Below are 26,906 nucleotides of genomic sequence, written 5' to 3' on the forward strand. Positions count from 1 at the left end.
ACTTATATAAATATACTTATATTCATGTAAATATTTTTGAATAATGACAGATTTATAGAGTCAAAAGGAAACAAACTACTGAAGATAAGATAACATAGGTTAAGACTTTATTGATCCCACCACTGGAAAGAAAAGAATGCATAATATTATTGAATAGAGTTCACTTTACTGAAAAATTATTCAAATTAGCGAAACTAATTTCTGGATCACAGAAATTTTTTTTACCCATAGCTTCCTAAATCTAAATATACACTCATCTAACTAAATCTTTGTTAAAAAAAAAAAAAATAAAATAAAAAGTAATTACAAAAATGAATTTTAAAAAATCTGACATTTGACAAATAATTAACAAGTTTGATTTAAATATTTAGGTTGTATTAATTAAGTTTATGATTACATAAAAACACATTTTAATTAACATTATCACAACTTTAAATATATTTGGTATGTCACATAAATGTCCATAATGTTTAGTATGTTTTTGACCACGTGATGATTTTTTATGAAGAAAAACAGTTTGCTTAGTCCATAGCACAGATACATCAGAAGTCTGGAAATTTAAAGATTAAAGGCTTTAAAGATTCAATTAGATGTTCAAGTTTATGTTTAAGTTAAATTTGTGTTGGAGCGGGTCGTCTGTTGATATTGTGAGATATTTCTAATATACAGTTTCCCACAGTTTCAGCTGTACAAGAACAGAAAAGGCCTGTAAACAGAAGTTGTAAACACGTGCAAATCAGATCAAATATGTTAAATAAAGAGGAAACTTTTATTCCTCTCGATAAATGAATAAGACGTAAGGGTGTTTAACCGATTTTGGTTGAAGCCTCAGACGCTCGAACTAACGATGCCTCGTCGACCTTCTCAAAATGGCGGCGACGGCAGGACGAATCAGAACAGGAAACGGGCCCGCAGTTGCGCCTGCGCACTGCTCCACTCCGGGTCCCTGTAAAGATGTCTGAGCAGGCGGGGAGGGAGCGGAGCGGAGGACCCGACACTAACGGACAGAACCTACAGCTCTCCGCAATTACTACGGTCAAGGTAAGGGCAGAGGTCCCGCCGAGACGCTGTGGCTGTACCGACGTGCGACGGAAGGTTTGGGGCTTCGGATTAACCGGGCCGGTAGCGCGCAGAACGACTCGGGTTGAAGCAAACCGCCGAAATTATGCGCAGAGCTCGCAGCACTGTGGCAGGGGCGTGTCCGCCATCTTGTCTGAGAAGTGGCGCCTAAACAGCAGCTGCCTCGCAGAGCGGACACTGATTTCGTTCGGCCAAAATGGCCGGTAAGAGTGACTGCTCGCGTCGGCCCGTCTACATGGCTGTGTTTCTTGGTTACTTTGGGACGGTTCGAGATAGCGGCGAGCCCGTACTTTCTCTCAGTGTGTCCGTGTCTCTGCTCGGGCTCCGGAGAAGCAGCCGCAGCCTTTTGTTGTCCTCCCCCCGCCTCCTTCTCCACCTCCTCCTCCGTGTTTGTCAGGGAACCTGCCAGGCGCATGCGTGTAACCATGGCGCTCATTTCTGCGTACGAGAACGAAAACATCGGAATTGATCATTAGTGTTTATCAATAATCTCACACGTTGGTGTGCGGAGCTATTGATCAGTCTGCCGATCATTCATAGATGCGATGTGGTTCAGTTATCTTTCAGCACAAACACAGTAGCTCCGTGCGTAAACAGCTCGGCCTGTTTACTTTCATTTTCTCCGTCAGTTTGATTCACAATACCAAATGAATGATCAACCATCTGCTTCCGACGACTGGTTGATCCATTTTAAAGCACTGTTTCAAACATAATCGTCACTCATCTGTTTATTGGTAAATGAGTTGCTTATGAAGAAAGAAAAACAGACGGACATTCGGTTACGAGTAATATGTATGTCACAGCCGGTTCGATTGAGCATCACAGAATAAAATGATAAAAATGCATTTATGTAGTTCGTGCTCGTTTGACTCGTAAGACAAATGTTTATCATGGCCAAACGTGGACGTAATTTATGTATTTATTTTTTAATGAACTACCGTGTCAGACATTCAGTTTACTATCAGAGTTGTAAATGTATCTCCACATCTGAGTTGACGGACCTATGTAACATAGAATTATTTCTGTCCATTTAACCCTTTAGACTCTGTTTTATTTAATAAAAAAAGAACGGTCTTGATATTTTTCATTTCAGTAGTGATTTGATGAATGGTACCAGGTGATGGACTGATTTAGTATAGTCAGTTTATCATATCCAAATTGTTACTGTGTATTTGTATAATGTATGTTTTAATTGATGAAAGTTTATTTATTTATTTCCAGATGTAATCCTAATTGTGCGTTTGTTCATCTGTTTTCTTTTGAAAGTCTGACATTTTTTCCTATTCAGGCAGGTCCATGTCATTCTGACGAGCAGCTGACATGTCCAATGACAGCCAGGGATCTGTGAAGGGGGAGGCAGCAATGATGCTGCCTCCCTCTGGCTCCACCTCCACCCAAGGACCACCCCTTTCTCCGTCCACGACATCCAAACCACCAGAGCTGCCAGGTAACCATAGGGTCATGCGACCATTACCTGTGATCCACCTGGTTTAACGTAATATCAACTGGAATTATTACACTACAGCAGGGCTGCCCGCACTTCTTCAGTTTGTAAATTACTTTTAAAATGACCAAGTTAAAATGATCTACCTACAAAAAAATGCTCTGTATATATTTAGTTTATATAGTTTTTTGTATATACACAATGTAATAGACATACCTTGCTTAACTGCCTGAACACTTATGGTTCAATACAGTTAAACCCATTTGTGGTCAGTACCTTACTCTGATGACTTACACTGAATGGAATCAGCCAGAGTTGAGTAGTCTGGACAGCAGCTGCTGGTACCAGCCTCAAGCAGACGACCGGATGATCATTGGTCATGGAGGAATGTTGTTTTTACTTAATAATCATCACGTGGTGAAAAATGACAGCTATCTGATTAACTGTCATTTTAGTTCCCTCGACTTTCACTTTCTCAGCCTTTCAGAGGGCAGTTGATGTTATAGTTTTTACGAAGTGCCAAAGATCCTCTGCACATTACCCTTCTATAGAATATAGGGCTGCATGATTTTGACCAAAAATAAAATCCTGATTTTTTTTTTTTTTTTTTTTTCCTCTAAAAACGTAATTTTCCATTTCGATTTGGGCCGGTGGTGGCATTTTAGCCGGTATGTCGTTTCTTGTCCAGCCTGCAATGCCATGCACTGCTCCTACTCTGGTGTGTGATGAAGTTTGAGTTACTGAAAGAAATTGGTTGTGCTGCTGGGTTTGACTGATACCGCCTTCAGGCAGAGTTTGCAGCAAGGAATGGCTTGGTCTCCATCGGAAACTTCGAAGCCGTACCAATTCCACACAACCAACTTGCTCTTGCAATGTTTAGCCACAAACTTCACACTCTCCTTAGCAAACAGCATTTTTGTACTGGAGTGTGGAGACCAAAGACTGTGGAGACCGCTCTCACAGTTAGGAGGAGGAGCCTACGGTGGCCCAGAGGCTTGCGGCCTGGAGACACGAGAGAGATGAAATTCAATTTAACGATTACCCTTTTTTAAACATTGTCCTAATTAAATAATCTGATTTTGATTTAAAATCGATTCATACTGCAGCCCTAATAGAGTATCAATGATAGATTGACAAATCAGACAAATGCACTTAGAATATGACTGTGAAAGAAAGTCCTTCTTCCAGTCTGCATGTAGTTGTAACTTTTTGGTTTGTTACTTGTTACAGCTTTCCCACTCATTTTTACAGGCGTTCTTTAGCGTATACATAATATATAAGGTTAAGTAGTTCACTTAACTCTTTGAGTTATGTACTGGCTCACACCATTGGCCACTCATTTGACAGTGTGTTCATGGTGACCCTGTAGTACAAGAGAAGAGATCACAGACTGGACACTCATCAGTCAAGTGTCAAATGCCATAGGGAGGATAGATGATAGACTAACATCCAAAACTTTTTTATTTTGAAAGGCATACCATCTACCAGCACTACCATTGTGACTAATATATTGGGCACCCTGACCCCAGAGCAAATATAGTGGGGGAAAAAACTAATTATCTCATTCAGAATTTTTTTTATGGTTTGTTTGATATTCCAGATCCATTGGTTTGTTTATTTATTGGGGTGCTCATCACTTTTCCCCTCCTTCTACCTGTCTCTCTCTTGTTACCTATCTCTCTGATAGATGAGCTGGTGCAGGCTGGTTGGGCAAAGTGCTGGTCTCGACGAGAGAACCGGCCATACTACTTCAACAGATTCACAAATCAGAGCCTCTGGGAGGTGCCAGTGTTGGGTCAGCATGATGTCATTGTAAGTCACTTAAATGATCAGTTTGATTGATCTCTGACTGATTTTTGAACTCTGACAGTTTGGTTTGTGTTTTCAGTCTGATCCTCTGGGTCTAAATGCAGCACCTGCTGAGGGTGGAGACAGTAACCTTGGTAATGGTGGTCAAAGGAAGAGGCAGAGCTCAGAAGAGCAGGGGGCGGGTCCTAACAGCTTCAAAAGAGCAAAGGTAAATCTATCCCTCCTGGTCATGGGATGTGATCTTGGCGTCAACTCTGATCACCATATGTCATGTGATGGTGTGTTTTTTTTAAATTTTTTTCAGGTGGAGCCGACCACACCCATCTCTCCCAGCACGCCTGGAGGAAAACCCTGGAGCGCTGCCCCTGAAGAAAAACAGACACCAGCCACTCCCACGACCCCCAGCCCTGCCCCCGTTCCCTACAGACCAGCTGTGTGAGTATATGGGCTGCAGTACTAAGTGTGACTGCTGAGAGACACAAGCCGAGGGAAGTTGACTCTGAATATGTCCAGCAGTTTTACACTGGTGTTGCTGTTACAGTGTTTACTGGGATCTGGACATTCAGACTAACGCTGTGATCAGAGAGCGTCGCCCAGCCAACCATCTGCCCCCCCACCCTGAGATCGAACTCCAGAGAGCTCAGCTGGTCACCAAACTGAGGCAACACTACCATGAACTCTGCCATCAAAGAGAAGGTGAGCACCAGATGCCCCTGCAGGTAGTTATGGATAGTCTGGTCTTGGGTCAACAGTTGAAGCAGAGAAGTCAACCACCAGCTCCTAGAGGTGTTTCCAAACTAGGCCAAAGATTCAATCCCAATAGCATGGCTCAGGAGATAAAGCGAGTGAGTTGTCCAATAACAGAAGAGTTGGCGGTTTGGATCCCGCTCTGTCCTAGTCTGTCCGTTGTGTCCTTGGGCAAGACACTTCACCCTCCTTGCCTCCAGTGCCACTCACACTGGTGTGCGAATTGGCAGCCATGCTTCTGTCAGCCTGCCCCAGGGCAGCTGTGGCTACAAATGTAGTTTACTACCACCAGTGTCAGCATTGATGCAGACACTGTACTACTGTACACTGTACTAATCTGTTTTGTCAGCATTGATGCAGACACTGTACTAATCTACCCACCACCCTCATACTACATCTTTTCTTCACTTATGAACAAGACCCCGCAATACTAAAACTCCTCCATTTGGGGCAGAAACTCATTTCTAACCTGGAGCAGCATTCCACCCTTTGGTGAAGAACCACTTTTGGCACTGATTCTCATCCCGGACAGTTCACACTTAACTGCAAACTGTCCCAGAGGGAGCTGAAGGTTGTAGCATGATGTAGGACCATCTCATCTAAAAAACAGAGGGATGTGAACTTGAGGCCACCCAAGTGGACATCCTCCATCTGTTGGCTGCACTTAATAATTCTTTCCATAAAGGGTATGAATAGAAACAATGACAAAGGGTTACATTGGCTACAGATGAAAAAAGGTGAACGACACGCACATCCAAAATTAGAGGTGTGCTGGATCCCAAAAACAGTAGAACGTGAGAAAAAATAAAGGAAGGTCCGCACAACCAGTGAGCTCCCAAACCATTTAATCGTGACGTTTCGGGCCAAGGCCCTTCATCAGTCTGATGAAGGGCCTTGGCCGAAACGTCACGATTAAATGGTTTGTGAGCTCACTGGTTGTGCGGACCTTCCTTTATTTTTTCTCACGTTACATTGGCTACAGCTAATGAAGCAACAAATGTTATGCTATACAATGTTATACACATGCTGTGTGGTGCTTCACACAGTCATCCATCACAGTAACGTGAGGAGATTGATGGAGGATTGCATTTCTTCAATATTTACTGTCATCTTGTATCCAAACAACAAACCAACTATTTAAGAGCTGAGATACATGTCTGCTCACTTGACTGTGTACCTGTCTGACTTGTTGGTTTACCTGTTGTCACAGGTATTGATCCACCCCGGGAGTCATTTAACCGCTGGCTGCTTGAGAGAAAAGTCATTGATAAAGGTCATGACCCCTTACTGCCCAGCGACTGTGACCCAGTGATCTCTCCGTCTATGTTCAGAGAGGTCATGAATGATATTCCCATCAGGTACCTGTCTGTCTGCTCACCTGTGTGTTTTCTCTCTGATACCTACTCTCAGTAATAAGAAAACTGTCATTTCAGTTAAAAAGAATAAACCCAGACATCTTGCTTTGTGTACTCACTTTACTTAAAACACTTTGAATTTTTTACCTGTTTGTTTGTGTACTTACTTACTTGCCTGTGTATGTGTAAGGTTGTCGCGTATTAAATACAAAGAAGAGGCCAGGAAGCTGCTGTTTAAATATGCAGAAGCGGCCAAGAAAATGATCGACTCCAGGTGAGTTACATCAAACCAACCAGTCCATCTTATTTTGCTGACATCATTGGATGGTGGGAAGGCTTATGTTTATTGTCCTTTGAACTCTGACCCTGTGCAGGAATGCAAGTCCAGAGAGCAGGAAGGTGGTTAAGTGGAACGCTGAAGATACAATGAGCTGGCTACGCCGAGATCACTCTGCAAGCAAAGAAGACTACATGGTAACCAGCAATAAGATGAGATCGAGGACTACACCAGCCCCTTTTTCACCAGATTCACAGGAACTTTTTTTTTTTTTTTACTGGGAATTTATTTACCTGGGTGTAAGAATTCCTGGTAATCTGCGTGCTTTGCCTTTCCACCACATGTCAAAGATACTGAAAATGTATTCAAATGAGGCTCATTCGTTTTTAGTTGAAGTCCCTGCTAATTTCTTTTGAGTGTATTTAGCATATGTTTGACCAGGTCCAGCCTGTTTTGAGCGTATTTGCTGAATACGCTTTCACATATTCAGATGGATAAACGGATGATTGAAATGCACTTCAAGGAGCGAATCAGATTCAATGGGCTCAGCTCCAGTCAGATATGCTCAAAAGAGTGTGTTCATGTGGATAATGGAGCAAAAACAATTGTATTTAGCAAATGCATTCAGCGAAATTCAGGCTTATTATCCAGACTGTATTTGGATGGACAGACAGATTATTGCAGTGAATTCATAGGAGAGAGATGAACACACTCTGCTTGAGCCTCAGAGTGTATTCTGCAAATGGACGTTGTCATCCATCCACTTGTTGTAGCTTCTCCATTTTCCAAATGATCAAAACACAAAGTGAAGCTTGTAGAAATGGAGTAAACAAGTTTTAGTGGGTGAATGTAAGTATGGAATGTTGCAAATGTGTTCCACCAATCAGCACACAGCCCCGACCCCAAGAATTCCAGGGAATCTGAAAAGCCCACCCCCACTAGGAACTTTAATTGGGGGAAGTTTGGGGTTGAGGGAATTTTTCCTTTTTTTAAAAAATTTTTAACCAAGGTAATTTTGGTGTAAACTAATTGAGGTTTTTCAAAGTTCCAGGTAAAGTAAAAGGTCCTGTGGTGGAAAAGGGGCTGTGGTAACTAAAGAGAAGATAAGCTAGAGGACTACATGGTAACCAGTGAAAAAATGAGACTACAGATTTTTCCGTAGAGTCAAACAGGGCCACTGTTTTGTTTTGTTTTTTTTTTATTATTAATAGTAATTATAATATCTTCACATTCATATTAGATAAATAACTGTGTGCTCATAGGACCGTCTGGAACACTTAAGGCAGCAGTGTGGACCTCATGTTGCTGCTGTTGCTAAAGACTCTGTGGAGGGAATCTGCTCAAAGATCTACCAGCTGTCAGCAGAGTACAGCCGCCGTCTGAGACAGACTCACCTGAGTCTACTGCAAGACCCACCCACAGGTAAAAACCAGCGTTGAAATAATTTGCCAAAACTAAGACTGAAAACTTGAACTAGTAGTGAAATGTAAACAAGTAGGAAAAACTAAACTAAAATGAGTTTGTCCCGTGTGATGTAGAAGCGTGTGCATCGCCGCCACAATCTCGTCTGGTGTACTGTTACCCAGTGCGTCTGACACTTCCATCACCGCCCCTCCCACGTGTTGAGCTGCACTTTGAGAACGACATGGCCTGTCTGCGCTTCAGAGGGGAGATGGTTAAGGTCAACAGAGGTCACTTCAGCAAACTGGTGAGTTCTGATCATGCAGTAATGGATCCAGTTCAACCAGTGCACAAATGTTCACAAAGTTTAATCTGGAACATGGAAATCCCATATCGTCTGTCTAAGCCCTGCAGAACTAGATCTCCTTAATTTTGACTTTTACAGCTCTTACTGAGTTCTCTGTTTTTTGTGTTTTTTAATTGTTAGAAAAATGATCAAATATTAAGTTTAAAAACCTGACCTATCTTTCAATATTCACTGAATACTGACTAGCAAAGTAAACAGTAAAAGGATTCTGCTAACAAGATAGCTTGTACATAACACTGTTACTCATTGGTGTTTGTCTGTGTTGTGTTTATTTCAATAGCAAATGAGAAATGAAATGAAAAAATTAACAACCATTAAGCAACCATGAGTACATTTAATTTGATAAACAAGCTTTTACTGCACTATCTCCAGTTTTTAGAACACGTACTATTGTTTTGAAGGATAGAGGTACTCTAGTGGAAGTACAGTCAGTGTATATGTAATATCATTGGATTCAGATTAAACCAACTGTGTGTCTATGTGCAGGAGCTGTTGTATAGATACAGCTGTATTGATGACCCTCGCTTTGAGAAGTTCCTGTCCAGAGTCTGGTGTCTCCTGAAGAGATATCAGGTCAGCTGTCTGTCTGTCTGTGTCGCTTTCCTCAGTGACCCACTTCATTGGGGTTTTAATAAATTATTTCTTTTTCCAGGTTATGTTTGGCAGTGGAGCTAATGAGGGGACGGGCCTGCAAGGGGCGCTGCCGGTACCTGTGTTCGAGGCCTTAAACCGACAGTTTGGTGTTTCGTTTGAGTGTTTTGCTTCACCGCTCAACTGCTACTTCAAACAGTTCTGCTCAGCATTCCCTGACATCGATGGCTTCTTTGGATCCAGAGGGTGAGACAGGTGTTCAGAGGGTGTGATGCAGAGTGAGACAGGTGTTCAGAGGGTCTTATGTAGGGTGAGACGGATGTTCAGAGGGTTTTATGTAGGATGAGACGGGTGTTTAGAGGGTATTATGTAGGGTGAGACAGGTGCTCAGAGGGTCTTATGTAGGGTGAGACATGTTCAGAGGGTATAATGCAGAGTGAGACAGGTGTTCAGAGGGTCTTATGTAGGGTGAGACGGATGTTCAGAGGTTGTTATGTAGGGTGAGACAGGTGCTCAGAGGGTGTTATATCAGTGTTAATTATGGTGTGTGTTATATAGTTATACCAGGAATTTCATCCATCTGAGATTTGTGTCCGTCCTATTTCTTGGACACTATTCAAATTTTCAAATTTCACATGCATACACACATGTTCATTGCTTGTGCCTTTCTCTCTGTTTTTGCATTTTTTTTAGATACAGTTTTGAAAAGATTGAAAGTTAAGACTCAAAATGAATCCCTGGGTAGGCAGGGTATCAGTGAGCAGGAGGGGTAATGTGTTGTGCCACTGGGCAGGGGTATTAGTAAGCTCTACCTACTTTTTCTTTTTTTTTCAGTGTTATGGTGTTTGTTTTGTTGCAGTGTTTGGGTCTTCACATGTCTTGGGTGTTGTTTTGGTGTTACTGGTTTGTTATGGGGGTGTTTTGGTGTTGATATGGTAGATTTTGGTATTCTTGGTAAGTTATTTTACTGCTCTTTTGTTATTGTTTCAGTGCTGTTGAGGCGTTGTCGTGTTTTTAGTGCTGTTGTGTTGTTATAGCTCTGTGTATGTATGTGCTTTTAGGCCATTCCTGTCATTCGGTCCAGTCAGCGGCTCGTTTGAGGCCAATCCTCCGTTCTGTGAAGAGCTGATGGATGCGATGGTGACGCATTTTGAGGTGAGTCTTTTGTCACCGACCTGGTCTGTACTTATGTGTGGATATGTGCACTGAATCTGGTCTCTGCTGGTCTCAGGACCTCTTGGACCACTCTACAGAACCTCTGTCCTTCATTGTGTTCGTCCCTGAGTGGCGTGATCCTGTAACTCCAGCTCTGACTCGAATGGAGGGAAGTCGCTTCTTGCGTCATCAGATGAGCGTCCCAGCCTATGAGCATGAGTATCGCTCCGGGAGTCAGCACATCTGCAAGAGGTACCACAGAGTCCTAGTACTGATGCTGTACAGTTAAATTAGACAATAAAATTGGAAGTGTCTGAAAAACATTCATTTAGACAGTCAGCGTAACACTCCTAATAGAACTTAACTGTGATCACTGTCCAGAATTTGGACTGGACAGGAGCGGACCGTGTATATTTGAGGGTTGACATATGATGCCAGCCTGTACTGCAATAATGTGTACTGTGTGTATTGCAGGGAGGACATGTACTACCGGGCTGTGCATGGTACTGCAGTTCTCTTCCTTCAAAATGAGGCTGGTTTTGCTAAGTGGGGTCCGACTCCAGAGCGTCTGGCAGAGCTAACAGCAGCTTATCGCCCCTCATCCTCACGCTCTTCCTCCTTATCTTCTCCTGGCCCCGCCCATGTTGCACCTGCAGACAGAGACTCTGTTCCAAAGGTAACCGACAGAACACAGAGCACTGTGATGTCACCCGGCAGCCATGACAACAACAACAACAACAACAACAGCAGCAGCAGCAACAACAACAACAACAACAACAACAACAACAACAACAGCAGCAGCAGCAGCAGCAGCAGTAGCAGCAGCAGCAGTAGTAGTAGTACCAGTCCAGGAGACAAGCTGTCTGCAGTATAGAGTGGGTGGGGCTTCCACTGTGGCCACACCCCTCACCTTTTGGACTCCTGTTTCATGTTCCCCTGTTTGATCTGTATTTGTCTTGTCTGTTCAGATTGTCCCTCACCAGCACCTGTAGCACGTCTGTCACTAGCTGATCTGTTCTTGAAACTCGATCTGAAGATACTACTTCCTGTCCCCAGTATTTGAAATGATTTACGGCAGTTTTTTTCTATTTTGGTTTTAGTAGTAATCAAGCAGAAGATTCCATTTTTATCAAATCCAAATAAGCAGTCAAACTTGCGAACATTGGCATGTGAGCTAAATTTAGACAAGGTAATGTAAGGTAAGCAGTTAATGTTAACTGAAAAGCTATTAGTTTGCTGTTGCAAACTAATGTATACTATTTAAACAACTTGAATATTGAAATAGACATCATCGGGGGCTTGTAAAGTTATAACATATTACATATGAAGTACCAGACAGTCCACTAAGTAAAAGACAGGTGTTCAGCTGTGCTTAGGTGCTAGCTAAGGCTAGCTAAATTTGGCTCAGTACTTGTTGTCAGTTGGTTTAGCTTGTGGAGTTTAGGAAAACAGTTGCATCCTGAGCCTCAGTGTACTTAGTTTCTAAATACAAAGCAACCAAACTACTGTTTGATTAACACCGTATATTAGACACTTTACAAGAGTGAATTTATTTAATCAGAAATGATATGAATCTTCTGATTCATCACCACTAAAACCAAAGCCAACATTAATCTATGTTTAATTGGGTTTCTATTTGGATCATTAGTGACAACGCACTCTGCTTTATCAGCTTAAATGTAACGCCGCTCTGCTGCTGCTGCCAGCAGGGGGTGGAGTCTGCGTAATCCTGCTCATAATTGCTGTTCTGATTGGTCAAAGCGCTGACATCATGTCAGATGATTTGCCTGTGGCTTATGGCCATGAAAATGCTGACAGAAAACCCTCTCTCATTGATGTGATGTCACCTGTGATGTCACACCGACAGGCTCTGTGATTGGTCAACATGGCAGCTATAGTTTCTACTGGACTTGTCTCGCTGCGTCCACCTCAGTCCCTGCCCCCTCTGGCTCTGCCCAGCTGTCCCACTGTGGATAGTGGGAAACACAGTTGTGATTGTGCTGAAGGAGGTGGGGTCAGAGAAAGGAGGCGGAGCTTCAGTCTGTGGTCAGATTCAGACATCACAGTGACAGACGCTGTTTAACATGAGATTATTGATCAGTCATACTGATCAGCTCCTCTTTCCTGCTGATCGATAACTGAGTGATTGATTGGACTGTTCTCAGACCTCAGCCGTTGGAGCAGGTGTGAGTTTGGCATCAACTGAACATCATCAGTTTGTCCACCGGAGGGCGTAGGTGAGTAGTCATTTCAACACAGGGATTGTGATTTGGTGAAGACGTAGAAGAAATTATGAAAACAATCTTAGATAAATCAGTTGAAGCAGTAGTAAGACTGCATTAAATCATCTTTGTTATCACACATTTATTTCTGAAAGCACCAAACTCAAAGCATCAGTTTTTGCTATAATTATAATTCAATTAAAATACTGTTACTTTTTTTTTTGTGTTTTTTATTTAGAAAATATTTAGCAGTTTTTACACTGCTTGATTAAACATTCTGAGAACATTCTTAACTGAAGCTGTGTTCTGTTCTAATAACATTTTCATAATAAGTATAATACAAAGATGTGATAAATTGAATTGTATTTACATGCAGAAGGCAGTTTCACCATTTATATAATCAGATAAATGTTAAAATTTGCTGTATTTATGAAGGTGTTGTTCTTTATCATAAAATGGTGGCTCCTATGTAAACATTGCCCTCAGATTATTTTCATTTTGGTGCCGATGGTAAATGTTCATCAGCAGATTGTAATTGCAGTAGAGAATAAAGTTATCTGACAGTGCAGATTTATTTTAAATGGTCAGACACTTTACATGAATTAAACAAGTCGATGCAACGAAGAATAGACAACATTAAGCATTTTGTTCTCAAAGGGTTAATAATATCCTCTTAAAATAAGACTTAATTGGCTTTAACATAATGCTTACTCATTAATTTCAACATTTAATATTTCTCTAAAAATGATTAGACTTTAATGATATGATAAGTACAATAATGACATTTTAGTTCGGTTTTTACCTTTGAACTTTGACTTTAAAAGAAAATATTTACTCTTCTGTTTCACAGTTGAACATACAAACTAATAATTATAATACTATCCCTGACACTACATATTTTAGAGAAGAACTTTTTGAGAAGTAGCTTCACAAAATGGTGTCTCCCCACACCGGTTCATCACGGCTGAGTGTCTGTGTCCTGATTGGCTGAGTGACGGTCCAGTCAGGCGTCTATCTCTGTGCTGCTGCTGGTTCTGGCTTTGGCTGTGTAGATACTGTACAGTCTGTCTGTTCTCTTCATCTGATGGAAAAACACCAACTGAACTGTTTTTGAGTTAATTTAACATTTTTACTGAGATGGAGATGTTTTGTGTATTATACAGTTTATGATAGTTTGTTTTAAACTAAACCAAAGTGTTATTAAGAAATTCTATATCTTGTATGTAAAAGTAGACCTGTGTATGCTAATGCTAACCAGCAGAATACTCCTCCATGTTATTTTTATAATTATCAGTTTTTCTGGGTTTTTTTGTTTGTTTGTTTTTTTGTTTTGTTTTTTATGGTTTTGTTTTGTCTTTTGGGTTTTATTGTGCATGAAATACTTGGACTCTAAACAATGTTTGTATTCCTGAATGTTTTCTGAGGCAAGTCTTCAGCCGGCGGCGTCGCTGTACAGCGTTAGCTTCACACAAAAAAACAAATATTTTGTTGGAATTATTTTTCACCTTTTATTCAGAGGAACAGCCCAACAGTTTGAGACATTGTGTTTTCTGTAAATCTAGAGTTTATTGATGGCATGTTATTCCCTCTTTGGTTGATCCAGGCTCCAGTTTTTTCTGCTAAGCTAACATACGCTAAGCTAAACTAATGTTTGACGGTTCCTTTCATATTTATTATTTGAATTTAATGTTTTTCCCTCTGATGTTACATTATCTACAGATGTCAGATCTATTTTCTGTTATGAGATTTAGATGCATCTCATATTTACAGTCTTCTGATGTAATGAGATACTAGTCTCATTTTTATCATAAATTTGCCACAATTCATTATTATCTGAGTTTATTATAAATACTGTCTCTAATGCGTAAAGTTCTTGTAAATATGAGATTCAGTTTTTGGTGTTAGTGTAATTAATCTCATAATTATATGACTTTATCTTATATTTTTGAGAAAATATTTAATAATTAACAGAATCCTGTCCTTTACTATGAAATATCTTAGACTATAAACATCCAAAGTCTGAATTAGAGGTTTTATCTCAATATGACTTTTTATGTCATAATCACAACACAATTTTTTGCTGAATTAGATGTAAATTTCTTTGCATTTTTGACTGAAATCAATAGAAATCAGTTCCAGAAAAATGAGATATCTATGTGTTTTCTAAAAGCTGCTCATAGAGTTTGATCAGTAATATTTGAATATTGGTGGGTCATGTGACGCCGCTGAGCGCTGAACACGTGGCCGTTTGTTGTGGGTCTTTGCAGCTGGAGAATGTAAATAGTCTGTCCTTCGTCCTGCCTGCAGACAAACTGCAGCCTCACTCTCCCAGTAAAATTATATCCAACCCAGTTCAGCATCCAACTGGTTTCTGATAAGCACCACACAACAGGAACAAAACAAGACTAACCTGACAAGAAACGCCTCAGCAGAAAACTAAAGTAGGAATGTGATTTAATGACTGGTCTGTGTGTGAAAAAATTTATATCAGTTAATATCACTAATTATGATAAATGATGGAATGGTTTTTCTTTAAAGGCTGGTTTTTAGACCTCAGTTATTTGTAGTTTTAAGTTGTAAAAAACAATGTTCATGATGTAATAAGATGAATAACAGATTATTATTTGTGGGTATAAATTGTTCTTTATGGTCAGAATGTGACAAACATCAAACAGAAGAACATTCAAAATTTTTATTAGCGTGTATGCTCAACAAAAATTTTTGGTCTGCCACATCACAAATAGGACAAATGTTAAAAAAAAAACCTGCAAAAATCATGGAAGTGTTTTAATAATGGATGTTATTTAAAGTTTTCAAATGTTCACAACTGAATGAAAAAGGTGAAAATAATGAGAAGGTTCATCAGCAGGTATCTACATGTCACCTAAATTAAGTGTTCATTTAGTTTAAAATCCTTTCAGTACCTTTTTAATTGAAGTTCAGACAGTTTTGATAAAATTATCTTTCTTCCTTGTAAATTTCAACCGTCCTACAATTCAGTGAATTCTAAAACCTAATATTTATAAAGGTGAATTTAAGATTTCTTGGAGACCTGCAGACTGATTATACTGAAATCATCTTTTCTTTGTTTTTTCTCTCGGTGCAGGTTAGAGTTCATCCAGTAGGTGTCACGCTTATTTGTGGAAATGATGCTTTTATTCTGAAGGGAACTTGCTAAATCACGCTCTTATTCTGAAGGGAATGGGATCGGAACCGGAACACTTCCAGCATTTGATGCTGATGTGATTTTTTTTTTTAGTTTTGTCGTCAGATTCCGATCATTTCCTGGTAACGTTTCGATCCGCTCGTGCTTCTCGTTATTGTTTACATTTTTTAGATCTGTGCCTTTCAGTTCTGTTTACTCGGATATCTGAACACACCAGAGGCCTGTCGGTATCCGTGTGTTGTAGTTTATAACTGCAGCATCTCCGTTAGCCGTTAGCTGCTGTTAGCCTTAGCTCGGTTAGCCCTACTGGACCCGACCGGACAAGAAAGTGAAGAACATGGGAGCCCACCGCAGTGAGGGAGGACGGGACTGGCTCCAGCAGGATGGACCGGAGCCTCCGGACCAGAACCCGGTGAGGATGAGATCTAATAATGGTAGTCAGTCATAGAGTTAGCTTAGCTTAGCTCAGGAATCAAAATAACAGAGCAGGACAGTAGACGTAATAGAATACTGCAGTTAACGGGAGGGTTTATTAGTAGACAATAATTGAAGCTGAAATAATTAAATGTACATATACATACATACTTAAGTCATGTCTATATGTACATACATTTGTAGTTTATGAATTTGTGACATGTCTCATTGATAAGAAATTGATCACTATGTGTTTGTGTCTGTGTGTAGAAGCCTTGGAACCTGATGATCAAACACAGACAGATCCACAGACGAGGAAGACGGTCACACATGACAGTCAGGTCTGTAATGGTTTGTACTGAACTGTACTGGTTTATACAGAAGACGGATCTGTGTAAACACATGAAGATATTTATTAGAGTCTGAATCTCTAGTCAAATTTAGGTGAGTTACAACCAAACTCCAGTAATTTTCCTCTGGTTTTTAGAGGCTTTATCCTATATGTGATGGCTTTGAATTGTTTTTGTATCATTTGGCTGTGGTGTTATTAAATGGTTAATCCACATTTCTAACTGTACAAACATCTGTGATGCTGTAGTGGTTTTATTTTATCATAATTGATCATGTGACTGGTTCTTCAGAGGAATCCTACCCATTATATAATTAAGTAAATTAATATCTTTTCGTCTAAACTCAATTATATTAATTTTAAATGGATGTGGTTGAACTGGTCTCCATGAGACATTTACACTGAGTCTGAGATTCAACTGCTTTCCACTGACTGCTGACTGTTGTGTGGGTGCAGTTACACAGATCCACTCGTCTCCATGGACTTCCTGAGGGCTGTGCTTCAGCCCAGCTTCAACGAGGACATCATGGCTGTGTTCAGGAAGTACCAGAAGGTCAGAGATGTAGTGATGGGCAAATGAAGCTTTTTTGAAGCACTGAACCACTTGAACCAGTTGTTGAGAAAATGGGTTCATTACTCGAAGCTTCAGTTACAGTGACCAATCCTGGTGAAGTGCTTGGCTGCTGTCAAATTAGAAAAGAAGTTTTTAATTACACACATGCACGCACACCTCAATGCACAGTGTTGAAGAATCTGCATTTGTAGAAAAGACCTTTTGTTCTGAAGCTTCAATCACTTTAGGGTTAAAAGTGATGCTTAAAGATATATTCTATTTTTAAATGTAAACTGATGAATGTGTGTTGTGTTATTGAAGTCAGAGTGCTGGTAAATATGACATAGGTTGGGAATACTTGTATAACTTGGGTAGGGGGTGATTTTGTGGGATGGAGACCACTCAAAGATTTTTATTGAGATACGGTGGTACCTTGAATTTTCGGGTTTAATTTGTTACGTGGCCGAGCTGGTAACTCAGTTTGCTCATATGTCAAATCAGTTTTCCCTATTGAAATTAACTGAAATGCCATTAATCTGTTTCAGCCCCCAAAACCCACCCCAATTCCACCCCTAACTTATAGATAACTTATACCAATGAAAGCTCAGTGTGTTGTCTGTATCTTAGCAAATAAAGACAAATGTCAGAGGGCTAGTATGTATTCTGGTAGTGGATCGTCCGTGTCTCTGCTCACTACAGCGTCTTGAGTAGTACTGACGGGTTCCTCCTGTCAACCCCATTTTTATGTAACCTCCGGGCTCCAGAGACATATGTGGCTCTTTCATCCCTCTGCTGTGGCTCCCTGTGGCTTTGGAAAATTAATAATGAGTATTTAAATTTATTTTATTTTAGTTCTTTAGTTTCATAAATCTAATTCTAAATTTGAAGATTAGGGTGATATTAGACTTTACAGGTATTATCTCCTGCTGTCGTTGTCCAGAGGGAAGGTGTTGACACACTTTGCCGTGTATTGGGAAGAGGTGAAAAGAGGTTGGACCCATGGTTAAGAAAAAGAAATTTGGCAAAATAACTGCACAAAAAGCACAAAATGTGAGCACAACAGAACAAAGATGCTTCCACAGCAAGGTAACCACATTAAGTGAATGAGTGAGATGCGGGATGTTGGGCAGATGTTGTGACAACCAGTGGTGGTGAATCTGAAGCTATCTGCTGTCTGAATCTGAAGTAACTCAGATTTTGGCTTGCAACTCAAAGCAAAAAATCAACTGAGCACTGGCTCATAATTCGGAAAAACTCGTAAGTTGAGGCACTCGTAAATCAAAGTACCACTGTACATAATACATTTTTCAACTATTTTTAGATTGAGCCAGTTCTTTTTTTTTTTTTTTTTTTTTTTTTTTTACTCAAAACTTCTCCACATTTGGAAAATTCTCACTCAAACAGTCCAAATGATGCTGCATGCATGAAAATTGTTTAGCAAGTTTAAACCAATGAGGGTCCACGTTTTGAATTGAGATGGTGAGTGAATCACTTAATCAGACCGTGAACCACTCAGGTGATTCATCCAGACAATGAAGTAGTTGCTGCTTCGGATGTCGTATATCATGTGATTTTTTTTTTCACACCGAAGCAAGCTTTGAAGCAGTGGTTTGATGTTCAGGGTTTGGAACACGTGTCAAAGCTTCAGTATCGCAGTGACATCACCACAGAGATCACATCTCACAAAGCAGTTGATGTCTCTGGGAGAATGAATGAATGCTTCATCATGATCAAAACCCTGATGGACATGCAGCTAATTCACACATCGAATTAGGGTATTTTTACATGAAAACTACTACGCTGACCTGTGGGGAACCACGGGTTCTAGATGTGGTAGTTTTTATGGTGGGGAGAGCTGATTTTTGGGAAAAATTCCACTGGCATTTTCAGTTGAATAACCTCTCAGCTGGCATGTCTGTTTCTGCACATGAAATTTTACACCATGGCAACGTGGCCCTATTGTTTATCTGTTGCAAGGTAACCCACTTCAATAATGATTGTATGATTCTGGGCATAGCAACACGATTGTAAGGCTGTTGTATTCCAAAATTACTAATATGTCCCAATAGGGCTGCTCGATTATAGAAAAAAAAAAAAAAAATCACGATTATTTTAGCAATAATTGAAATCACGATTATTAAAAACGATTATTTGTTAACCTTAAAGCTGTTTATTTTTTTCTTGCAAAACAATGTAAAATATACTCTTTAAACATAAATAAAGCTTTTAACCACTAAAGCAAAGCATTTTCACTTTTGTACAAAACAAAAAAATCTTTGAAATCAAATAAGTGTACTGTAAATTCAAGTATGTTTCCTTTTGTAAACAAATAGTGCACTGTAATTAAACTGCTATAGACTTGCCATAGAACTGTAGCAATAAAAAAAAAAAAAAAAACCTCACCTAAAGTGCAAATTATAAATTCAAGTATATTCAATGTAGTATGAAACATAGTAAATTCAGTGGCGTGCTGTGAGGTTTCAGTTAAGGCCTTCTGTATACAACAGCCATCTACAGGGTGTCCTATAAGTCTCCATACACAGGAGACATACAGCGGTTGGACAAAATAATGGAAACACCTAACATTGTGGCATCATAGAAGGTGTTTCCATTATTTTGTCCAACCCCTGTAATACATATGGTTCTAACATGTATTTCTTTATATTTCTTCTTTATAGTTCTTCAGCATTGGAGGACACGCATTGAAATGTGTTCCCGACAAAATGGCAGTCATATAGAGCATATTATATAAATAAAAATGGTTTATGTCAAGAAACGTTTATTTTTCCTATGTATGGAGACTTATGGGACACCCTTTAGAATACGCACGTTAGGGTTATCCGGGTTAGGTTAGGTTAATACGGGAGTTGCAGCGTTAAGAGATTCGGAGACTGAAGATTGCATTGCGGACGAAGTTGTTTTTATGCGTTTTAGTTTTTCATAAGATAAAGAATATGATAAAGGTGGCGGTGGTTAAACTTTAGATGGTTACAAAGGTTTGTTGTGTTAGCGGTCGGTGCGGACACAACAACGAAACACTTTTTGCACGTGATGTGTTTTTGCTCTTCGTCTTCTTCATCAAACCCAAAGTGATTCCATACAATTGAATCTGACTTGCCTTTTTTGTTTACCAAGCACTTCTGTGATTCTCCTGCCATTTTTCCAGACCGCTAGGTACAACTTTCCTCTTGGGGTGGACCTGCCGGCTAGCAGGCAGCTGTAGCTTAGAGGGGGGCGGGGCAGAGCAACTCATGGGAGCTTGCGTGCGCGTGAATTAAAACAACTCCAAATTAATAATCGTTTTTTCTCGATTACATAATTTTTGTAATCGTTGCATGTAACAATCGAAATCGTAATTGAATTTCGATTAATTGCACAGCCCTATGTCCCAAAATAGTGGTCCTATCAACTTGCTGTTTTTGCTAGTCTCTTCTTTGACCAAAAATAGGTATGTATGCCAAACTGCAGCAGTCAGCTCTTTCTGGATTTTGTGTGATACCCGAGACAAACACACAAACAGAGTCCACTTCCCTTTATAACATAGATGGCTGAAACTTGTATCACGTTAGATTCTGATGAATTTACAGTCAATCAGCTGTGATTCAATGTAGATGAATCTGTAACAGAACATGTTTTACATCTGGGCTCTGTACTGACCTGTCAGGTCTCAGTAACTATGAAATATTTATTGAGGTTCTGCTGGTTCTGTTTCAGTTCTTCGACAAAGCGGCTCAGAATGTGAAAGACAACATTGGTGATGATGTACAGACAGATCAGCTGATTAAAGAAGCCTGTAGGAATGTTCTGGAACATGTAAGAACACATCTGACCCCAGAGTTTGAGGTTCATGAGTGAATAAATAATAGTGTCTTTCTTATTTAAATGAATTGATTAGTTTTAGTTGAGTTTTGATAATTTTTTTTGTCTTTAAAAATGTTGGGTTTCTTTTTACTTTAGTTCATGAAATATTTTTGACCAGGAGTTTTAATTTTAACCAATCATATTAAACTTGGCGTTTTGATGATTTCCTGTGATGCTATTTTCAGGCCAAGCAGCTGTTTCCAGATCCAGAGATGAAGAGGCCAGGTCCAGAGGTCGCCATCAAGGTGAGAACTCACTCACACATGTAAAACAACGCTTCCTAAATCTATATTTACATTGTAAAATCATAGTATTGATGATTCGATGACCTCGACAGCCGCAGTCCAGATCCTACTAAAGTATATTCATTCTACTCACATGTGTTCTGATGTGGTTCTGTTTGTTTGTGGTTTGGTCTGGATGTGGTTCAGAGGTCCAGACCAACTGATGATGACTGCAGTCAGCGAGGAAGCCCAATTCCTAAGAAGGTACGTGACCTTTGACCCTGTGTGGGCTCTGGGTTTGTGCTGTCATCATGTTACTGATGGTGATGATGATGATGATGGCTGTGTTTCTTCAGAGGAAGAACCGACCAGGACCTGTGATGTCCTCTGACCGACCTTTGACCTTCTCCAGTCAGTGAGTACCTGCTGATTCCTCTGTATGATCTGTGTGTTGGAGTGTAGTGTGTATTATAACGTGTGTGTGTGTGTGTGCACACGCTCTCAGGGTGAAGCTGAAGACTGACCCTGTGAAGAGAGAAGGGCCAAAGGTCAGTGACTCAACATCCACTAATGGTTTTTGTTTTGTATTATCTACACTAGGGGTGCCAAACATACGGCCTGTAGGCCAAATCAGACACCAAAGGGTCCAATCTGGCCCATGGGATGAATTTGTGAAATACAAAATTTCTCAGAAGATATTCACAAGCAATCTTGTTAAAATCATTTTAGTTCAGGTTCCACATTCAGACCAATTTGATCTAAAGTGGGTGAGACCAGTAAAATATTATAATAACCTATAAATTATGACAACCACATTTTTTTTTTTTTTTTTCGTTTTGGTGTTTAAAAAACAGTAAAATTGCAAGCAATTGTAGTCATAGTCTAGTTTCAGTATCGGTGTAAATGAGCTCAAAACACTAATATCACAGTTATATATGGAGTATATAATATTACTGTTATCTATGAAGGGATTGAATACCATTGTCTACCAGTAGTTAATGGTCATTAAATGTATAGTTATGGACCAGTATCCCTCTAAATGTTTCTGGAACAGGGTCATTCTGGACTCATCAGACCACATGACCTTTTCCATTGAAACTCAGTCCAGTCTTTATTCTCTGCAACAAATCAAAGCCTTTTCATTCCAGTCAGTCTCAATGATAAGTGGTTTTAAGGTAATCCTTAATTATTCCCACAATAGGGTAGTGACAAGTGTCATGATATTAGTGAAAGTATCATGATATGGAAAATGTGTAGTGATTTCAAATATCCCTTCTGTCCTTTTTAAGTCAAACTTCAATACAAACCTTTCCTGTTCAGAAAGATTCTGTATCACACTTAATGTCAGGGTACATAGTGACAAAAGGAAGGATTTAAGTCAAAAAATATAAAAAGTATAAAAATATATGCAAAAATATAAAAAGTAGCACTCAGTATAACCAGTAATAGTACTCGTACTTGTTGTCTTCCGCTTATCCGGGTCCGGGTCACAGGGGCAGCAGCCTCAGCAGAGAAGCCCAGACAGCCCTCTCCCCAGCCACTTCCACCAGCTGTAACGGGGGAATCCAGAGGTGTTCCCAGGCCAGCTGAGAGATATAATTCCTCCTGGGTTGGCCCCAAGGTCTCCTCCCAGTTAAGCATGCCTGAAACACCTCCCCTTGGGGGGGGGGGCCAGGGTCTGGGAGGCATCCTTACTAGTTGCCCAAACCATCTCAACTGGCTCCTCTCGACATGGAGGAGCAGCGACTCTACTCTGAATCCCTCCTGGATGTACAAGCACCTCACCCTATCACTAAGGCCTTTTTGTTTCCAGATTTATCTAACAGCTTTAAATAAAGTTCAACATCTTTCACAAAAAAAACTAATATTTGTTTTTGTGTTACAGAACTTACATTTGTGAATGAAAAATTTTGCAAGCAAGAGAACTAAATTAATTATAAAATAAAATAATTTTTTTTTTTTTTTACTTTTCCTTTTTGGGGTATCTGGGCCCACAGAAGTGATACCAATGTAAGTCAGTGACAGGCATCAGTTTTGCATGCAAGGACCACAGAATATGAGTGATCCCCATGCGGTTATATTTAAATTGGGGGATCCATGCGTGGAAGAGACCGACCCAAGACACGCTGGGGGGATTATATCCCCGGAGCTGGTGAATGTGTCTGGGCAGAGGGCTGTCTGGGCTCCTCTGCTGAGGCTGCTGACCCTGCAACCCGGACCTGGATCAGAAGAAGACAGTACGGTACGGATCCAGGACAATGTAAGATGAGTGATCCCCATGCAGCTATATTTCAATTGTGGGATCCGGAAGCCACGGCTTATATATTGCTGTAAGTACCGTGGGCTCATTAACAGATTTAATGTGCGTGGTCATTTCACAGACTTCTGTGAAAGAGCACTGTCACAGACAGGAGTGAAAGAGCACTGTCACAGATAGGCTGTAAGAGCCTACAGTAGCCTGCAGGCGCGTGGCCTGGAGGCACAGAAAGATGAAATCGATTTGACGATTTCCCTTTTTTAAAAATCGTCCTAATTAAAAAATCCAATTTCGATTTAAAATTGATTAATCGTGCAGCCCTAGGTTCAAGGAGGAGTAATAGTAACAGTAAGTAAATACAGAAAAATTTAATTCAAGTTAGGAATGTAGTTTTAGTTTCATTTATACATTGCATCTGCTTTCAGACACTGGTGGTATTCATAACTGAGGTCAAATATGGCAGATTTAGTAACGAAATCAAAATACACTTTGTCTGTGATTTATTTCAGACTAAAAACTTCCATCATTTCAGAAGACATCCCAATGTTACATTGGACGCTGACATGTTACTGCATCTAAAATAAAACCAGACTGAACATGTTAGCATCATGTAAACATGTGAATATGTGTGTTTCAGTGGGATCCGTCCAGACTCAACGAAGGCAGCACATTCGTACTTGGCTCCAGAGCAAACAAGTGGGTAAACAACATGTAAACGCACATCAAACATGGACATAAAATAGGAACTAAAAGTACCAGAGTTTGATCAAAGTAGTGAATGCATCGGGTTATGGTCGAGTATGAGGTCAGAGTTGAAGGAAGATTCACACAAATCCACATGAGTGACAGATGATTCTAACATCAGAACTGAGGGAAAGAATCAAGTCTTTATCTGCAATAACATCATCTGATCAAACCTGTCCAGTGTTAAATGGACAAACATTAAAAACCAGGTGTATGATTGGTTTCTGATGAACGATCAAGCTTTGAGGAGTTGAGAAGGTGAAAAACAGAGAACTGGGCGGAGCCGCTGTGATATGTGTGTGTGAACTCCTCATGCAACACATTAACACAAATGTCTTCATACATAATGTGAAAATTTTTAATATGATGTGAGTCTGTACTGACGTCTGTAAAGAGACTGGACTATTCGTGTTGATGACCTGTATCGTATGTGTGCAGAGCATTGGGGATGGGCGGGACCAGAGGACGCATCTACATCAAACACGCCGACCTCTTTAAGGTAAATTTAGAGTAGATGTAAATCTGACATCAGCATGAAAAAGAACATCCTACACAACTGTATGTTTAACTGTTTTAGTTGTTTGTTTGGATTCTGTTTGAACAAGCAACAATATCATGTCAAACTATCGACAGACATTGAATCAACAAACGTAACAAAGAGTCATTGGTGGACCCATGTGGACTTTTACCTCTGATTAGTTCACAGACAGTTTTACTTGATGAAGGTGTTTGAGATGTTTTCTGTTTGTGTGTTGTGTTGTGTGTGCATCAGTATGCAGCAGATGCGAAGGATAAACAATGGCTGGCAGAGAGACATCACATGAGAGCAACTGGAGGGAAGATGGTGAGAAACATTCACTCATTAATGTCACTGATGTCATAAATTAAGGCCTTAATTATCCTTAAAATTGATTCAAGATTCATTTTATTGTCATTGTATACACAGAGCATACGCAATTAAATTCTGATCGGCTTTATAGAGACAGTACTTTTTGAGTAAAAAAAGGAAATATACAATGCAAAATATTTAAATTGTATTAAATAGTAAAAGAAAAAAACAAAAACAGTTACCCCCTCATGGACAAATGGAAATGATGTACCATTAGTGGATTAAAACATGGTTCAACATTAAGTGTTACAGTAACCCTGTTGAACTGTTTATGTGAATGTTATGTCTCCAATTTGACCAAAGACACAAAGAAAAATGTTTTAAAGTCATAAATTACCTTCATCAAACCTACAGATATATGTCTTAAATGCAAACTGATACTGACACTAGAAATGCTGTGGATCAGACAGTGTTTACCAGCAGAGAACAACATCAAAAAACAACTCAGAATTTGACAGATTAAAGCCACAAACTTACATGAAAAACTCAAATGTTTTCTGAGACGATGAAGTACGAATATGTGACAAAAAAATCACAAATTTTATAAAGAAAAAAACTCTTGTTTTTTCAGGGGTTTTTTTTCTCTCAAAATTTGTAACAAATTAAAGGAACAAAGTGTTTCTGATGCTGTCGTGGAAAAATGTGAAGTAAAACTGATGAAAGCTGAATACTCAGAGGCCGGGGGCTCATGGGTAATGTAGTGTTTCCTGTCGGTGTGTTTCAGGCGTATCTGCTGATTGAAGAGGACATTCAGGATTTGTCTCGTAGCGATGAGTACAGGTGAGTCCGTTGCCCCATCTTCATGGTTACAGGTGTGACGGGAGGCTGCAGTTGCTGTGGTAACGCCTCTCTCTCTCTCTCTCTCTCTCTCTCTCTCTCTCTCTCTGTGTGTGTGTGTGTGTGTTGCATTCAGGGACTGTCCGGATGTGCGTATGGACGAGCTGAAACCGTTCTCCGTTCCCATATGGATGGTGGAGAAGATGCAGAGAGCAATGGAGGCCCAGAGGGACGCGACCTCTGACCTCTGACCTCAGTAAATCACAAACATCAAACAGATGGAGAAGAATCAGTGTTTGTTATTTTTAACACAAAGATTGTGTTTATTTTTATGGAAACATTTAGAGTCATTTAAAGCATGAAGTGTTCCTGTACACTTAAATAAAAACTGGATCAAACGACAAAAACAGAAGAGCTTTATTTTATTTATGTATATGTTTATGGGTCATGTCAAATAATCATAATAATAATGTAGAAATATTTGAAATAAATGTATAAAACTGCACTAAATCAGTGGAGGAAAAAAATAGTATGAGCTCAGAGGAAATTGTTATTAATTTAACTTATGGAGCATCATTAAATTTGTAAAAACCTTGTTATGGTGTTCAGAACAGAATGAAATGGTTTTATAAATACAGTCCAGTGTCAAAGTCATGGTCCAATATTCTTTTTGTTGGTTTATTAAAGTTATAATGAACAAAAATGAATAAAATAATTAACAAAACAAAATATTTGAACAAAAATGACCAAAATAATCAACAAAGTCCTTGTCCATTATTATGTTTGTTGGTTTACTAAAGTTCTAATGTCCACACATATATATTTTGTGTCTGTATTTAGATCCAATCTGATATATGTGAAGTATGAACAGCAGGAAAAACTACAATTTCAGGGTAAAAACAGCTTCCATAAACCAAAGTGGTTGTTTTTAGTGCAACCTCCCTTTGCACTAACATGTCTAACCCTTTAATTCAGACAATATGAGATTTATTTTATTGATTTTCTAATGTTTTATATCAAGTTTCACTCGACACGTCAGATGTTTCTAACCATTTGCACTGTTCCTTATCATGGGGTCAGACTGAATACTGACTTGAACCTTTACAAAACATTTAGTTCCATTTTTTTAAGGCTGTGCACATATTTCCAATATTTTCTTGTTGTACCTAAAGAAAATACAATGAGAAATGAATATGTATGATAATTTCAACCCAGGAAAAAAAA

The 26,906-nt window shown here is 39.6% G+C and overlaps 2 protein-coding genes across 5 annotated transcripts; both read left to right on the forward strand.

Moving 5' to 3' along the window:
• Positions 1 to 854: 854 nt before the first annotated feature.
• On the forward strand, positions 855 to 14,799 carry pcif1 (phosphorylated CTD interacting factor 1). 3 transcript variants are annotated; one of them, XM_030133927.1, is made up of 17 exons: positions 855 to 1,041; positions 2,369 to 2,527; positions 4,212 to 4,336; positions 4,413 to 4,541; positions 4,638 to 4,768; positions 4,875 to 5,029; positions 6,291 to 6,438; positions 6,626 to 6,709; positions 6,810 to 6,909; positions 7,975 to 8,134; positions 8,251 to 8,420; positions 8,967 to 9,053; positions 9,133 to 9,317; positions 10,133 to 10,226; positions 10,303 to 10,478; positions 10,701 to 10,973; positions 11,010 to 14,799. In XM_030133927.1, exons 2-17 carry the CDS (start codon positions 2,401 to 2,403, stop codon positions 11,098 to 11,100), a joined length of 2,235 nt encoding a protein of 744 aa, XP_029989787.1. In that variant the 5' UTR covers positions 855 to 1,041; positions 2,369 to 2,400; the 3' UTR covers positions 11,101 to 14,799. The 3 variants fall into 3 exon arrangements, with proteins under 3 accessions (XP_029989787.1, XP_029989788.1, XP_029989786.1); XM_030133928.1 differs by having other exon boundaries at positions 11,013 to 14,799; XM_030133926.1 differs by having other exon boundaries at positions 10,701 to 14,799.
• Positions 14,800 to 15,632: 833 nt separating this feature from the next.
• LOC115419258 (deoxynucleotidyltransferase terminal-interacting protein 1) lies at positions 15,633 to 26,089 on the forward strand. Of its 2 annotated transcripts, none has more exons than XM_030133929.1 (13): positions 15,633 to 16,026; positions 16,299 to 16,369; positions 16,834 to 16,930; positions 20,645 to 20,743; positions 20,977 to 21,036; positions 21,223 to 21,279; positions 21,372 to 21,433; positions 21,512 to 21,563; positions 23,910 to 23,968; positions 24,455 to 24,515; positions 24,789 to 24,860; positions 25,630 to 25,685; positions 25,819 to 26,089. In XM_030133929.1, exons 1-13 carry the CDS (start codon positions 15,952 to 15,954, stop codon positions 25,931 to 25,933), a joined length of 936 nt encoding a protein of 311 aa, XP_029989789.1. In that variant the 5' UTR covers positions 15,633 to 15,951; the 3' UTR covers positions 25,934 to 26,089. The 2 variants fall into 2 exon arrangements, with proteins under 2 accessions (XP_029989789.1, XP_029989790.1); XM_030133930.1 differs by having other exon boundaries at positions 15,637 to 16,026; positions 21,372 to 21,430; positions 21,521 to 21,563.
• The last annotated feature ends 817 nt before the right edge of the window (positions 26,090 to 26,906 follow it).

This window comes from Sphaeramia orbicularis, chromosome 5, assembly GCF_902148855.1.
Source record: "Sphaeramia orbicularis chromosome 5, fSphaOr1.1, whole genome shotgun sequence".
Classification (NCBI taxonomy): Eukaryota; Metazoa; Chordata; class Actinopteri; order Kurtiformes; family Apogonidae; genus Sphaeramia; species Sphaeramia orbicularis.

Coding starts and splice junctions, on each gene's coding strand:
- pcif1 (XM_030133926.1), top strand. CDS start 2,401: ATGTCCAATGACAGCCAGGGATCTGTGAAGGGGGAGGCAGCAATGATG. Junction 6,710..6,809: donor AAGAAAATGATCGACTCCAG/GTGAGTTACATC, acceptor GACCCTGTGCAG/GAATGCAAGTCCAGAGAGCA. Junction 8,135..8,250: donor ACTGCAAGACCCACCCACAG/GTAAAAACCAGC, acceptor CGTGTGATGTAG/AAGCGTGTGCATCGCCGCCA.
- LOC115419258 (XM_030133929.1), top strand. CDS start 15,952: ATGGGAGCCCACCGCAGTGAGGGAGGACGGGACTGGCTCCAGCAGGAT. Junction 23,969..24,454: donor CTTGGCTCCAGAGCAAACAA/GTGGGTAAACAA, acceptor GTATGTGTGCAG/AGCATTGGGGATGGGCGGGA. Junction 24,861..25,629: donor GAGCAACTGGAGGGAAGATG/GTGAGAAACATT, acceptor GGTGTGTTTCAG/GCGTATCTGCTGATTGAAGA.